General features: G+C 33.3%; 1 protein-coding gene across 1 annotated transcript in view; it reads left to right on the forward strand.

Annotated features, from left to right (window-relative positions):
- Positions 1 to 17,165, forward strand: part of TACR3 (tachykinin receptor 3) — a gene marked incomplete at both ends in the record, with an annotated part of 68,304 nt that overhangs the window by 13,501 nt on the left and 37,638 nt on the right. The window contains 2 exons of the mRNA XM_079709502.1: positions 12,505 to 12,693; positions 14,441 to 14,591. Of these exons, the coding sequence (XP_079565628.1) occupies positions 12,505 to 12,693; positions 14,441 to 14,591 (340 nt within the window). The remainder of the gene's footprint in view (positions 1 to 12,504; positions 12,694 to 14,440; positions 14,592 to 17,165) is intronic.

Below are 17,165 nucleotides of genomic sequence, written 5' to 3' on the forward strand. Positions count from 1 at the left end.
AAAATGTTGGAAGCTGATTCAAACTCACAAAGGAGTACAATGCTTTTCCAAGGTATAGAAAACATGTTGGCTCTGTATATGTTACATGAAAGAATAAAGTAAACACTATTCAAACTACTCATGATACCTTTACATTTTTTTCTAAGACTTTATTTTTAGAGCAATTTTTGGTTAACAGCAAAATCGAGGGAAGGTACAGAGATTTCCTATATATCCTCTGCACCCCACACTTGCATAGCCTCCCTGTTATCAACATCTCCCACCAGAGTGGTACATTTTTTACCACTGATGAACCTAACTGACTCACCATAATCGCCCAAAGTCCATAGTTTACATTAGGCTTCACTCTTGGTGTTGTACATTCAATGTATTTAGGCAAATATGTAATGTCATGTAACCATCATTATTGTCTCCTCCAGAGTATTTTCACTCCCCTGAAAGTTCTCTGTGCTTTGCCTATTCAACCCTATTCCCTTGAACCCCTAGCAAATACTGATCTTTTTATTGTGTCCATAGTTTTGTCTTTTCCATAATCACATAGTTAGAATCAAACAGTATGTAGCCTTTTCAGATTGACTTCTTTCACTTAGTAATATGGATTTGAGATTTTTTGATGTTTTTTCATGGCTTGATACTAGATTCTTTTTAGCAGTGAATAATATTTCATTATCTGATGTATTGGGTTGGCCAAACGCTTGGTTTGGTTAGTGAATACATTGTTCAATAAAGTTATTCGTGAAAATGAAAAATGTGTCTTTTATTTTTACTTTAAACCAAATGAACTTTTTGGCCAAACCAATACCATAGTTTATTTATTCATTCATCTAATGAAGAACATCCTGGTTGCTTTCAAGTTTTTGGTAATTATGAATGAAGCTGCAGTAAACATCTTTGTGCAGGGTTTTGTTTTATTTTTGTTGTTGTTTTGGTTTTTTGTGGGGGTTTTTTTGTTTGTTTGTTTTGTTTTGTGGACATGAATCTTCAACTCTATTTGGTAAATACCAAAGAGCACATCTGTTGCTGGATCATATGGTAATAGTATGTTTAGTTTTTTAAGAAGCAGCCAAACTGTCTTCCAAAGTGGCTGAACCATTTTGCATTCCCACTAGCAATGTATGAGAGTTTCTGTTGCTTCACATCCTTTCCAGCACCTGGTGTTATGGATTTTCACCATTCTATAGGTGTGTAGTGGTATGTCATTGTTGTTTTAATTTGCATTTACCTGGTGATGTATGATGTGGAGCATCTTTTTGTATGCTTATTTACTATCTGCATATCTTCTTTGGTGAGGTGTCTGTTAAGGTTTTTGGAACCTTTTGGGAACCTTATACATATGTTAAATCTTTTGTAGTTGTCCCACAGTCCTTGGATATTCTCTTCCATTTTTTCAGCCTTTGTTTTCTCTGCTTTTCAGTATTTATGGATTCCACTTATATATACTCTAGCTCAGAGGTTCTTTCATCAGTCATGCTCAATCTACTAATAAACCCATCAAAGGCATTCTTCATTTCTGTTGCAGTGTTTTTCAACTCTAGCACTTCTTTTGGTTCTTTCTCTCTTAGGATTTCCATCTCTCTTCTTACATCGCCCAGCTATTCTTACATGCTGTCTGCTTTATCAGTTAGAGCCCTTAGGATATTAATCCAGTTAATCCAGTTAGCCCTTAGGATATTAACCCAGTATGATAATTCCAACATCCCTTCTATGCCTGGTTCTGATGCTTGCTTCATCTCTTCAGGTTTTGTTTTTTGTTTTGTCTTTTGATAGCTGGACATGATGTTCTGGGTAAAAGGAACTGCTCTAAATAGAATGTTAGTAATGTGGTGGTGAGGTATGGAGGAAGGGGAAGCATTCTAGAGTCCTATAATTAGGTCTCAGTCATTTAGTGAGCCTATGCCTCTGTTCTGTGAACTTCACAAGTGTTTCTCATTTTTTCCCTCCCTTTATTTTTAAAAAATTTTATTGGAGTAAAGTTGATTTACAATGTTGTGTTAGTTTCTGCTGTACAGCAAAGTGAATCAGTTATACATATACATATATCCACTCTTTTTTAGATTCTTTTTCTATATAGGTCATTACAGAGTATTGAGTAGAGTTCCCTGTGTTATACAGTAGGTCCTTATTAGTTATCTATTTTACATATAGTATAGTGTATGTATATCAATCCCAATCTCCCAATTTATCCCTCCCCTGCTCTTTCCCCCCGGATAACCATAAGTTTATTTTTTTACTTCTTCTTAACAATGACTGCCCTCAGAGGAAACTAGTTGGTCAGAGTTTAATCTGCTGGGGTATTATCGGAGTCTAACTGTCCTGAGGGAAGGATATATTCCAGTCCAGCTGCATCAGCCTTCCACTTGGAAGAAGGGAAATAGCCAACTCTAACCTACTCTAGACATCTGTCCCATCTAAAGGGAGAGAAACATATGTGTTAAGAATAGTCTCTGATGTGTTTAAAAAGTCCTTTTCCCCTTCATCCTGCTAGAAGCATGAGGGGGTGTTTCTCTGATATATACAGTGGGATCATGGTCCAGTTCCTGGAAGTAACTCACAGTATTGTGAGAGGCCTCTGCTATATTTCCAAAATGTGTATTTAATAATCTGAGGGGAAAATGTAACATTCTATAAAGCAGGACAAAATTATTCTTCCACAATTTACTTTGTAGAAAGATCTAAATGTTCGTATGCTTCCTCATTACTCTTTTATTCCGTTGTTAATTTACTTGTAGAAACCTGGACAATCGTTCTGCCTTTGCTGTAACCTGTTCCATACAACTCATCCTGAGTTTCATTACCTTTGAGTAGTAATTTCCATTTATCTTCTATTTGGATATGTTTAATTTGTTAATTTTTCCATTTGCTAATTTTTAGGGGAGAACATTCTAAAGGGTTCATTCAGTAAAAACAAAAAAAGATGAAGAACTACAAGCAACATATACGTTTCAAAATAAATGGAAAGAATTGTTGACATAATGAATGCTCCTCTATAATTACATCACATTTGTTATGTTCAACTCTTTTTTTATCTTTACTAGTTGTTGTTGTTGTTGTTTTGTCTTCTATCAGTTATTGAGAAAAGTGTGATAGTCCAACTATGATTGGGAATGTATTTCTCATTTTAGTTTTGTCCATTTTGCTTTGTATATCTTGAAGCAATATTTATACAAATCTAGGACTGTTATGCCTTCCTATGAATTTATCCCTTTTATCATTATGAAATGTCCCTCTTTACATTTAGTAACACCTCATGCCTTAAAGCCTAATTTTTGTGATGTTTTTTGAATTTTATTTTTATACAGCAGGTTCTTATTAGTTATCTATTTTATACATATTAGTATATATATGTCAATCTCAATCTCCCAATTCATCCCACCACCCACCCCCAGCTTTCCACCCTTGCTGTCCATATGTTTGTTCTCTACCATCTGTGTCTCTATTTCTGCCTTGCAAACCAGTTCATCTGTACCATTTTTCTAGATTCCACATATATGCATTAATATACAATATTTGTTTTTCTCTTTCTGACTTACTTCACTCTATATGACAGTCTCTAGCCAATCTTTTCTTTGGTTAGTGTTTACATGGTAATGCCTTTCACACAAACATTTTAACACCAAGAATGTCTAATATGATTAGAAGTCACAAATTTGATCCCATGATGTGTGGAAATGTAAATTTTAATTACGTAACTTTATTTATTTTTTAAGTTAACATATATTAAAATTGACTTTAATTGATGTACAGATTTAGGATTTTTAATGCATGAATCTATTCATGCAACAGTCACCACCATCAGGACACAGAACAATTTCATTACTCCAAACAAACTCCATCATGCTATACCTTTGTATTCATACCCGCTCTCTGCCCTAAAACCTGGGAAGCACTGATTTATCTTTCTCCACTGTAGTCTGGTCTTTTCGGGAAAATATCATATTAATGTAATCATACAATATGTGAACTGTGAGACTGGCTATTTTCACTCACCATAACATCTCTGAGATCTAAGTTGTTGAGTGTATCAAAAGTTTGCTCGTTTTTTATTGCTGAGGGTATTCTTTGTATGGAGGCACCGAAGTTTATTTGTTCATCCACCCTTTGCAGGATATTTTGGTTGTTTCTAGTTTTGAACAATTATGATCTATTCATAGATCATAAACATACATTAAAGATTTTTGTGTGAAAACAAGTTTTCATTTCTCTAGAGTAAATAAGTAGGAGTGGGATTACTGGGTCATTTGGTAAATGTATATTTAACTTTATAAGAAATTGTGGAACTGCTTTCCACAGTGGCTATACTATGTTGTATTCATACCAACAGTGTATGAATGTTCTACTTGTTCCAGATCTTCATCAGCAATTGGTATTGTCAGTATTTTTGTTTTAATTTTAGCCATTTTAATGTGTATCTTGATGTGCTTTTAATTCACATTTCATTAATGGATATTTATATTAGACAAGTTTCATGTGCTTATTTGTCATTAATGCATCTTCTTTGATGAAGTGCCTATTCAAGCCATTTGCTCATTTTTAAATTGGATTGTTTGTTTTCTTACTATTAAGATTTTATTTTTAACAGCTTTATTGAGTTATAATTTACATACCATAAAATATACTCATTTTAGGTATATGATTTAATGATATTTAGTAAGTTTTTAGTTATGTAACCATCAACACAATTTAATTTTAGAACATTTCCATTACCTCAAAAAGGAACCCCACTTCCAATTTTGTAGTCACTCCCCATTCTACGTGCAGCCCTAGACAACCACTAAGCTATTTTCTCCTGCTACAGATTTGACTTTTCTGGAATTTGATATAAATGGAATCATTTTATATCACATATAGTCTTTTGCATAGACTTCAAATTGTTTTCTCTGTTTTTAATTGGGTTATATGTCTTCTTGTTAAATAATGAGAGTTATTGTGTATTTTGAACACAAGTCCTTTACTGGACATATTATTTGCAAATATTTCCTCCTTGTCTGTGGTTTGTCATTTTACTTTCTTCATTGCATATTTGAAAAGCAAAAATTTTTAATATTCATGAATTACAGCATATCATTTTTCTCTTTTATTGCTTGTGCTTTTGTAGTCAGTTCTAAAAAATCATTAGCTATCCCAAGGTTGTGAAAATTCACTTCTATGTTTTTTTTCTGATAGTTTTATAGTTTTAGATCTCACATTTATATGTGATACGTTTGGAGATTATTTTTATGTGTGGTGTGAGATAACTGAATAATTTATCTTTTTGTATGTGGATATCTAATTGTCCTAGCACTGTTTGTTGAAAAAATACAATTTACCCCCATTAAATTGCCTTGGCACAGTTGTCAAAAATCAATTGAACATAAATGTAAGTGTTTATTTCCAGACTCTTGATATTTTTGCCTCACTGATCTATATGTCTATTTTTATGCCAGTACTACACTGTCTCGATTACTGTAGCCCTGTAATAAATTTTGAAATATGGATAGTATAAGTCCTTCAACTTTGTTTTTATTATTCAAATTTTTTTGACTATTCTAGAAGGTCTGTACTTCCAAATTATTTTTAAGATCAGTTTTTTAAATTCTGGAATTAGAATAGGAAGTTTTATAAGGATTCTGTTGAATTTTTCAGTCAACTTGGAAAGCATTGTCAGCTTAACAATATTGAGTCTTCCAATCCATGATCATGGACTGTCTCTCCATTTATTGAGGTTTTCTTTAATTTGTTTTAACAATGCACTGTAGTTTTCAATGTATGTCTCAATTCTTTTATTAAATTTCTTCCTATATTTATTAAATTATTTTTGGTGCTACTGAATAGACTTTTTTGAAGTTCATTTTTAGATTCTTCATAACTAGTATATAGAAATACAATTCATTGAACTTGTATTCTGTGATCTTGCTGAACTTATTAATTCTAATGGGTTTGGGGTTTTGTGGATTCCTTAGGAAGATCATTTCATCTGCTAATAAAAACAGTATTAGTAATAAAGACAATATTCCTGTTGTAATAAAGACAGTATTCCTGTTGAATACTGTCAGTAATAAAGACAGTATTCCTGTTGAATCTGGATGCCTTTTATTTCTTTTCTTTCTTTCTTGTTTTGTAGTTGTTATTGTTGCTGTTGTTTGCTGTTTTTTTCATATCTGATTTTTCTCTTTAATTATATTTTCATGATATCTTATTAAGGTAATTTGAGCACAAATTATTCAATGATAGAAAATGACAGAAAAACAATTTAAAAACTCACCTCCATTCATTCACTAATTTAGTCATACAATAAATATGTATCAGGTGCCAAATATGTGCAGTCATTTTCCTAGATGCTATGAATATATTTATTATCTAAGTATATATCCAAGAATATATTATTATCCCAGTTTAGAGGTTATCTATACCTTCTTTCTTCCATTTGCACAGTTAAATAAGCATTTACATCATCACAACTTAAATACCTGAAGATTGGGTACTCCTTCTACTTGATGGACAACATCATCTTTCTGAGTTTAAGGATAACAGAGTGGAACTGCCACAGGCCACTTCAAAAAGTAGTTTAATATGGTATAGGCCATATAAAACAAAATTGAAGGAAATTAATTCCTAGTGCACCCAAAGAACTTACAGAGTCTCCAAGTATAACATTGAACATTTCTATTTAATCACTGAAACACTGAGCACTAGTTGCCCTGACTGATGTTACATAGAAGACCTTAGTACTCTCCATACAAGAAATTCTTCTGAAAGGAGAGATTTGAAAGAGAAATAACCTATAATGCACTACCTTGATGGAACAGTTTCTGTTGAAAAGTTATAACAATATCAAAAGAAGTTTTGGGGTTTTTTTAATCCTTAGATCAGAATTTTGGTGTGAACTTATTTTTCTTTCTACTCTGATCACAACTAGCTAAGAACCACATTAAATAAGTTATCTTTGTTTATTTTTGTCTCGAGCTTACCACAGCAACTTTTTTAAAATTCTCAAGTGTTAATTTCATTTTATTCAATATAGTTTTAGAGTGATTTAGGTTGAATGTCTACTGTGCCTGATATTACCTAAGTCTTCTTGAAAACATTGTCTTATGTAATGTCATTTTAACCTCATAATCATACTCTACACCATGTTTATTATTCCCATTTAGCAAAGTTAAGAAAACTCTTCCTTTTAAAAATTGTGTATACGCTGAAGTTTTTATTTGTAAACAATTATTCACCCATCCATCTGTCTAAATATTCAAAACTATTTGCAGTCACTATTCAACAATGATGTTAACTACTATAGATACTTTGTTAGGTGCTACAGAACATAGAGAAGAATAAATCGTATCTCCAATGAGCTAAAATCATTATGAGCATAATGCTGTTGCAGCACTGAGGAAGTAAAAACTAACTCTGCACAGAGAGAGGGAAAGAATCTACAGTGATCAATGTGTAATCTGAGTGGAAATTAAAAGATGGTTAGAAGTTTTCCCGTCATAGAACTTTAGAATAACATATGAAGCAAAAGAAAAATCACTTCAGCAAGGAAACTAGTATGTGAAAAACATGAAATTATTATCTGAGCTGGATAATGTCCATTTTTCAGTTCATATGTACTCACTACCTATTCCACTCTTTTTTTTCTGCCCCTGCCCACCAGGCTGACTACTTCTGTAGACTGACTGTATCAATAGGGTCCCTCACTCTTGGGTCTCTTCTTGGCTTTTCCTAATGGGAGACCTCTGGAGGGGATGGGAAGAAGGAGAGTGCCTTTGGGATATATCTACCATTCTTGCCTTTCAGGATTGCTGCAAATTGGCTAAGTCTCCAGCTGTATACATATCTCTTACCAAGTGCTCCTTCCTAGGGCTTCATCTCCTTACTTCAGATTATAGGATCCTGAATTTACAGACTAAAGCAACGTCTACTGTGGCCAGACGCAAACTTGAAAACAGTAAAATCTATATTATTTCAGGCAAATATTACTTAATATAATAAAGTAAACATCTGAAGACTGAACTCTCTCTTTAGACCAAAAATTTTAAATGTATATAAGCATGCAAAGATCCAGAAACAGAGCTTAATAAAAATGTTACCAAAAGGAAAAATTATACCATGTACCAAGAACAATTACAAAATGGAAAGGCTTACTGAGAGTAGTAAAGTTATGTCAAAAAATTCTGTCTTGCAAAAGACATCATCTTTTTGATGAAAAAGACCCCTTCAATTATGTCAGGAAAAGAAGTACATGGTAAAGGACATTGGTCCTGTATTAGAGTGAAAAGGAAAACTAATAAAAGATGGCATTATAATGTGAGCTTCTGATGGATATTCCTGAGAATTTCTTCCTCTATGAAAGACAACAAAAAGTGACTTTAAAACTTGTTTAGGTGATATGCTAATTGGAAGAGTAAAGAATCTAATCTTAGCTATTCTTTGTGAAACAGTCAGACTAAGGAGACTCTAACGTATTTGAGAATCTATTTGGTGGGGAAGAATGGTAATGAGAAGCTTAGACAAACACCTAGGAAAATCTAGTGTGATCATATCAAAGATATATATTTCTTTAAAGGAAGAATAAAGTACTGACACTCATTTGAGAGAGACTGTATCCTGGGTTTGATCATTTCTTCTCAAGGTCCAGAGGGTATTTATTTGACCCTAAGGATCCATTTTCTTCATGCCTACTGTTGAGCAAATTATTATTCCAGGAGAGAGTCACAGAATAGGAAACGTTGATGCCACAGTGAATTCCTAATCACCAATTTCAAATTGGTCTTCAGCAGTGCCTGGAAGTTCTAGTTACCTCTTTGGTCAACTGGCTCTCCCTTTCTACAATATTTCAACATTTCTTTATTTTCCTCAATCACTAATGTAATTCAATCTCCAGTGGTAATACTCTATTCCAAGCAGCAATCATCTCTCACCCAAACCAAAACAATAATGAGGTAACTTATCTCCCTCCTTCCATTCTTTCGCTCCTTCAGTCCATTCTCCAGACTAAAATCTGATTACTCTCCCCTCTTGATTGAATCACCTCAATTACTTTCCAAAGGACAAAATTCTATAACCTGAACTACAACTTCGTCTCAAATCACTTTCCCCCTTCACTTTCAGCATTTCAATTACATTAGCCCTTAGTTCCTCAAGTGCACAATGCACCCACACTTACCCATCAGATTGGTTTCCTAGGGCTACTGTAACAAACTAGCACAAACTGAGTAACAACAGAAATTTATGTCTCACATTTCTAGAAGCTAGAAGTCTGAAATCAAGGTGTAGGCAAGGGCCATGCTCCGTCTGAAACCTCTGAGGAAATTCTGCCTTGCCCCTTCCTAAGTTCTCATGGATTGCTGGCAGTCTTTGGCATTCCTTGGCTTGTAGATACATCACTTAATCCTCCATCTTCATGTGGCAATCTCTGTGTGGTTCTCTGTTTCCAAAGTTCTCCTTTACATCTTATATTGAATTAGGGCCCATCATAATGACCTCATTTTAACTTGATTACCTATATAAAACTCTATTTCCACATAAGGTCACCTTCTGTGATATTGGGTGTTAGGACTTCAATGTACCTTTTTTAGGGGGACACAATTCAACCCATAAAACCCCACCATTAACACAGGAGTTTTTCGCATGTTGTTTGTTCCCCCAGAAATATTTGCAATGCTCACCCTTCTGCTACCTTGCCTAGTCACCCTTTCAAGTTTCAACCCAGAATGCTTTTCTTAGGGAAGACTGATTCACAATCTAAATGTTTTCCCCAGTAAATGCACTCACACAGCCATAAGCATTGCCTTTGTAACACTTATTATATTTGTAATTTTATGTTTATTGGTGAGATTATTTGATTAGTATCTATCTACTTCACTAGCCTGTGAGTTCTGTGAAGGTCATTTTTTCTCATTGTTGTATTACTACAGTATCTGGGATACTACAGTAGACATCCAAGAAATGTTGGCTGAATGAATGAATAATAGATCAGACCAGAAATGACAAAAATGTCAGCTTGAAGTTTCAAAATTTCTACTTTCACTAAAGTGTTAGTTAGTGAGAACATAAATTGACTTTTTCCATACAATCCAAATAAAACAATATTCTACCTGTCAGGAAATAATTTCTCTAACATTAATTGCCAAAAAAATCAATAAGAAATTTGTAGTTTATTTTGAATTGTCCATGCTGTAGTAGCTGTACAAGACTCTAAACCTGCTCACATCACTCAACTTCTCATTACAGTCTCAAAAAATCAGCTGTCTAAATATTCAAATAGCATTCATAAATTTCCAGGCAAGCGAAAAAGCAAAGATTATGATAAGATTGAGGAATAGTCAGTTCAGTAAAACAAAATTTATTGATAAGTACCATGTCTGACTCTGGAAACACCATAGAGCAACAGTTCAATGTAATGAGAGAAATGCTATGGTGATTTATAGTCCATAGCAATGGGAACAGAAATGACCAATCACAATTACTGCCTTTATATATTTGACATTCATCTTTAATATTGCACATAAATGCTTTTGAATTTAGAGACAAGATGCGACTTCTGATTCTCTTCAAGGCATCTACCTTATATATTTTTCTTTCTCCCCCACAATTCCTTACACGAGTGGTTATATTCAAAGCCATAATCTGTACCTACGTAAACTTTGAGGATTGGCAGAACTGGTTTAGAATTCCAATTCTTACCATTTGGGACATTTTTAAACAATCTACTTAATCTTTAAGCCTCAGTTTTCTTTTCTGTAAAATAGAGATAATATTAGTTGATTTATTGAACTTTTCTGGATACTAAATATATATATATATGTATATATATTGTGTGCAATGTTGTCTAGTCATGTTTATCAATCAATATATGTTGCTATTATTATCTTTACCAATATAAGCATGAGAGGTGAATTTTAAACAGTTTTCAGTTTCAAACATGTATATTTTATTTTCTTTGTATGGTTCACTTTATTTTCCTAAACCAAGGTTCCATTTTATGATTATTTTTTTCATATCTAACATTCACTTTTGCCTAATAGTTGTCATACATAATAAATTAAGAGTACTTCCTTTAAGTAAATTACAACTAAAGTTAACATTATGAATAGTAGGTAGATAAGTTCCAATATATCTACTGAAGATCTAATTGTGCCTAATAGTTACAAAAGCAAAGAGCAGTAAACAAGTTAATGAATTATCCTTTTTTTAAAAATAGTTACATTCATAAGATTAATTTTTTTGGTTTAAGTAATACTCATTCTTTGATAAAAATATTACCTATGAAAAATTTTCATACATAAAAATATATTTGAGAAACACAAAATGGCCAATAGTAAAAATAATACAATTAAATAATGTGTTTTATTGACAGAAATGCCAAAATATAATTCATTTGATGTATGTTATTTTCTACTCTGAGTATTAGCCATAATTTCACAATTAGCCATTTTATCCTATTTAAAACTGGAATTTAATTCTCCCAGACATATTCTTACTATTTTACCAAGTGAATAAAGCTTGACTTCTGTTACCATATTCAAACAGTTTCTAATTTCTCAAAAAGTTGCACTCTAGGGCTTCCCTGGTGGCGCAGTGGTTGAGAGTCCGCCTGCCGATGCAGGGGACACGAGTTCGTGCCCCAGTCCAGGAGGATCCCACATGCCTCGGAGCGGCTGGGCCCGTGAGCCATGGCTGCTGAACCTGCGCGTCTGGAGCCTGTGCTCCGCAACGGGAGAGGCCACAACAGTGAGAGGCCCGCGTACCGCAAAAAAAAAAAAAAAAAAAAAAAAAAAAAAAAAAAGTTGCACCTATGTAAATATTTTAGAGCCTTAAACATATTTTCCTATAACAATTATGTTATATATAGTTACATAGATAAATACTATGGAGATTTATATGATACAGTATGAATTCAATTTTAGAGGTAATAGAAAAGCATAGCCTCAGTCAAACTTGATTTATTCATCCTTATCTAAACCCTGAACTTGTCTATGGATGCTTTTAAATGGCTATCTTGACAATATCCTTCTGAGGGATTCCTCATTTTGTCAATCATGTAGACATTATCCATATTAGTTGTCTAGAATTTTCTTTTTAAAAAGTTAAACATACATAAGAAAAATGGAGGTCTTGGGGTACAGAATTCATATTTTTAAGCACTTAATACGCATCTTTCCAATTCCATCCAGCAGACATATGAGTTCTGATAATGTGTTAGGCACAGCAGCAAATAATCAATACCTTTCACTTAGATTATTTCTATGGATCGTTACTTCACCACTAAGAGAGGGGTGTTCTTATTTCTATTTTAAAAATAATGGAGTTCAAAAAGTTAAATAAGTGAGAGGATAGGGTTTGAACCTTGACCTGCCTGATTCCTAAGACTATGCCATAATTATTCTATGCTGCCTTTATACAAGCAAAATCTTTTTCAGTTTGTTTACCAGAAGAGATATAACCCTGGCCCTGGAAACTCCTCTGAAACTCATTTTAAAATCCACTAACAAGGTAGCCAACAAAATGATTTTGTTTGTTTTTATATAGGTATATGGCCATTATTGATCCCTTGAAACCCAGACTGTCTGCCACTGCAACCAAGCTTGTCATTGGAGGCATTTGGATTCTAGCATTTCTACTTGCCTTCCCTCAGTGTCTTTACTCCAAAACCAAAGTCATGCCGGGCCGTACTCTTTGCTATGTGCAATGGCCAGAAGGTCCCAAACAACATTTCATGTAAGTTAACGCTCTATTACAATTTTCAACTAAATGTGTTGAACACTTAATGAACTACAGGTTGAGAGCAACAATTATATAGATAAGCCATAGACATTTCCCTCAAGGGCTCACACATTACTTGGGAAAGAGACACGTAAAAATACTATACTACAATATGATACAGTCAATTCGTTTGTATAAGTTACAAAGGTTTCTAACTGGAAAAATGTGAAGACCTCTATGTGGGATAGCTCTGGAGAGTTTCTGGAGGAGCTGATAAGATCACTGGAAATGAAAGTGCAAAGGAAAGCCAGGTTGTTATCCACTGAGAAACGAGCCAGAAGGGAGGAACTGAAACCCAAAGGTGCAGATTGCTCTTTTAAGAAGCCTGGCTGAAGGGAAAGGAAGTTTTAGTAGGTTCTTGGTTGTGTTCCTTTGTTTTAGCATTAAAGAAACTTAAGCATTAGGTTAGAAAGGAAATAGGAAGGCTATATGATAGAATTTGACATTTCATAATTTGAACCCACCTTAAGGAAAGCAAATAAAAAAACATAATTGTTCAATTGTTTGCATTTTGTTTTTTATGCTGACCATTTAAATTTTATTTCAAAAAATTCTTATTTAGTGAACTATTTTTTCCTTTAAAAATAATAAATGATGCAAATACAGTGATCATCTTTTAAAGCAGCCATTTTATCAAACTCTGCTCTACTCAGAGTCCAGATTTTTAAAGAAAAACATTAAGAAGTACTTATTAAAGAAAAAGCAGGCAGCAGTTATTAAACTGAGGACTGCATTCTATCCATTATATACTATTAATAATTCTTAGGTTGTATGATAACAAAATTAATTTAATCAAAATAATAAAATTAAATTATTTGTTGACTTAATCCCCCATTGACTTTAAGTTAATACTTAATAAGCTATCAGGGTACAGAAGTCAAGAAGATTTAAGATTCCCTTTACCAAAATAAAAAAAAAAAAACTGGGATTGAGAAGACTAGCATACCAAACTCTTTAATTACTTTAAAGCCTTCATAAGATAGTAGAAGCCACCCAAAAGTTTATACAAATTCTAATTTGGCTATTATGTTATTTGGTTGCCCTTCTAGTCCTCCCTAATTGCATCCTTATAATTTTTATTGAAAGCTATGAAATCCCAAAATTTAGTTATAATTTATAGTATAATAATTTTGATGTGACTAACACAACTGTATACTATTTACCAAATTTAATGATGCAATCAAATGTACCATGACTTTGGAAAAATACCAGTGTGACTCAGAGTATCTAGTCACATTTTCTTCATTTGGATGAATAATGATTTATTTCAAATATGATGTTGTAGGATATATGTAATAGTTTTACATAGGATAAAATATGTCAATTGATCAGTTTAATCTGTCCCATCTCTTTTCCTCCGATTATACATTTAATTAGATTAGCTCAATGACTACCAAGCAGAGAAAAGGCATTCATCCTGAGCTTCTATGCAAGGGAGAACGTGTGTAGTTTAAATGAGCACTACAGTTCAGCTATAGTTTTCATACACGAAGTAAAGATTGACAAAGATCAACTGGTAGCATTTGGACGATTGTAAGTGACAATAGCATAGTATTGTGATGGATTTGTGAAATGAGGACTTAGAGAAAATGTGGGAATAATCTTTGGCATGTTCAATTATGACTTAAAATGGAATGAATTCAAAGTCTTACTATTTCATTCCAATACGCTCTTCAGCATATATTTTTCTTATTTCTTACAGTTACCATATTATTGTTATTATACTGGTGTACTGTTTCCCATTGCTCATCATGGGTATCACATACACCATTGTTGGAATCACTCTCTGGGGAGGAGAGATCCCAGGGGACACCTGTGACAAGTATCATGAGCAGCTAAAGGCTAAAAGGAAGGTACTGTTTCATATAATTTATCCAGCATTTGTGTAAAGAGAAGGGAAACAACCTAGTTATGACATTTTAATATAATATGATTTGATGCTTGACTCCTACTTTTTTCCTGTTTTTTTCTTTTTATCAATTTTTAATTTTACTCTCCTTTTATCTTCTATAAGCCACTGGCCATGTACAATATCAGTTTGGGATATTCTTACTTCCTTACAGAAAGACTTTTTGTTACCTTTTGCAGAGTATTCTTAATTACACCACGTGAAACTTCTGAAATTTCGCTGTAGGAGTCCCAGTGGATTGTATTCCTGCAGCTCTAGCTATCTTTGTCCTTTATTGAACAGAATGCCTCTGATGTACTATATAGTCTCTCAGAAGTTTCATTTATCACAGGAATGGCACCTTTCTTAGTATGTGCTATAATTCTGTAATATCCATTTATCTATCCCTCCCTCCTTCCCTTCTCCACACCTCCTCACCCTCATCTGGTGTCTGATTAAGAGATGAAGTTACATTAAAACCCTTGTGCAACTTATTGGGTGACATGATAAAACCTATTTTTGAATAATTCACATTAAATAAGAAAACCTATAAAAATTATCATAGTGATATTTTACTAGGATTATTTTTTTCTTTTAGTTTTTTTCTGACTATCATTATGTGATTCAATGAGTGAGATATTCTAATAAATTTGTGCATTTGAAAGTAATCTTAAAGTCATCTATTCCATTTTCCTCTCTCTAATTGATGAGTACCTAGTGCAAGTCTGAGAAGTTTTTCCAAGGATAAGCGAGACATACTGATATGGCAATTACTGTTTATTCCAATTATGACATGGACACTTACCTACAAACACTCACTTAACAACAGTCAATCAGGTTTTTAAAATATGGTATAGAAAATGAATTCTATTTTTAACACTAATATGTTTTTCCTCTGTTATTGACAAGTGTACAAAGCTTATGTGTGGTTAACATTTTACCATGATGTCCAGTATTTGAAAACAAATATTTTTTCACATATATTTAGTCATTTCAGCCTAAAATATATATATAATTTCATTTTATTTCATTAAAAATGAAGTGCATAATCCCACTCTTGGGCATATATCTGGAGAGAACTATAATTTGAAAAGATACATGCACCCCAATGTTCATAGTAGCACTATTTCCAGTAGCCAAGACATGGAAACAACTTAAATGTCCATTGATAGATAAATGGATAAAGAAGATGTGGTACATATATACAATGGAATACTACTCAGCCATAAAAAGAATGAAATAATGCCATTTGCAGCAACATGGATGGACTTAGAAATTATCATACTAAGTGAGGAAAGTCAGAAAGAGGAAGACAGATACCATATGATATCACTTATGTGTGGAATCTAAAATATGACACAAATGAACTTATCTACAAAACAGAAACAGACTCACAGACATAGAGAACAGACTTGTGGTTGCCAAGGAGGGTGGTAGAAGAGGGACTGGGAGTTTGGGGTTAGTGGATGAAAACTATTACATTTAGAATGGATAAAGAACAAGATCCTACTGTATAGCACAGGGAACTATATTTAATATCCTGTGATTAACCGTATTGGAAAATAATATGAAAAAAATGTATATATATATATATGTATAACTGAATCAGTTTGTGGTACAGCAGAAATTAACACAACATTGTAAATCAACTATACTTCAGTAAAACAAAATATTTTAGGGCTTCCCTGGTGGCACGGTGGTTGAGAGTCTGCCTGCCAATGCAGGGGACGTGGGTTTGTGCCCGGTCCGGGAGGATCCCACGTGTCGTGGAGCGGCTGGGCCCGTGAGCCATGGCCGCTGAGCCTGCGGGTCCGGAGCCTGTGCTCTGCAATGGGAGAGGCCACAACAGTGAGAGGTCCACGTATCACAAAAAAAATAAAAATAAAAATAAATAAATAAATAAAATATTTTTTAAATGCAGTGCACAATGTCTTCACCACATAAAAAAAAATCATAGAACTAGCAGAACTTCAGTAACATGATCATCTTATCATTTTGACCCTCATTATCTAACATCTTACTCATGTTGCAAGATACTCTTTGGGGGGGGCAGTATTTTCTAACAGTTATGTTTTAGGCATAATCACATTAAATAACTGATGTGATGGTCTGCGTACTATTTTTCAGAATAATTTGTCTCTGTATTTCCCACCTAGTTTCTTGTCTTTTATTTCTTTCCTACTACTTTAAGTATTTTTAAAATATTTTCCCCTGTTTAATTTTAGTAAAATTAAGTCCAGTAATTATAGATTATAGTTCCTTTTCCTTCATATTCATGTAATATTTTTCTAGGAAGAAATGAAAATTTAATCTGAGTGCTTCTTTTTATTTTTGAGTTGAATCCCAGAGGGAACAAAAGAAAGAGGGAATATTTTTGTATTTGCCCCCATATAACAGATGAGAGTAAGGCATAAGTATTCCATTTTTACTTCATTACTCTATAATTTCAAAGTATAAATATCAATTCAAACTGAGACTGTGACTCTTCTAGAATATTTCAAAAATTAAGACCTTTAAAAGTTCATGTCCATATTTCTTT

The sequence above is a fragment of the Hyperoodon ampullatus genome, assembly GCF_949752795.1.
Source record: "Hyperoodon ampullatus genome assembly, chromosome: 1".
NCBI classification, from domain to species: domain Eukaryota; kingdom Metazoa; phylum Chordata; class Mammalia; order Artiodactyla; family Ziphiidae; genus Hyperoodon; species Hyperoodon ampullatus.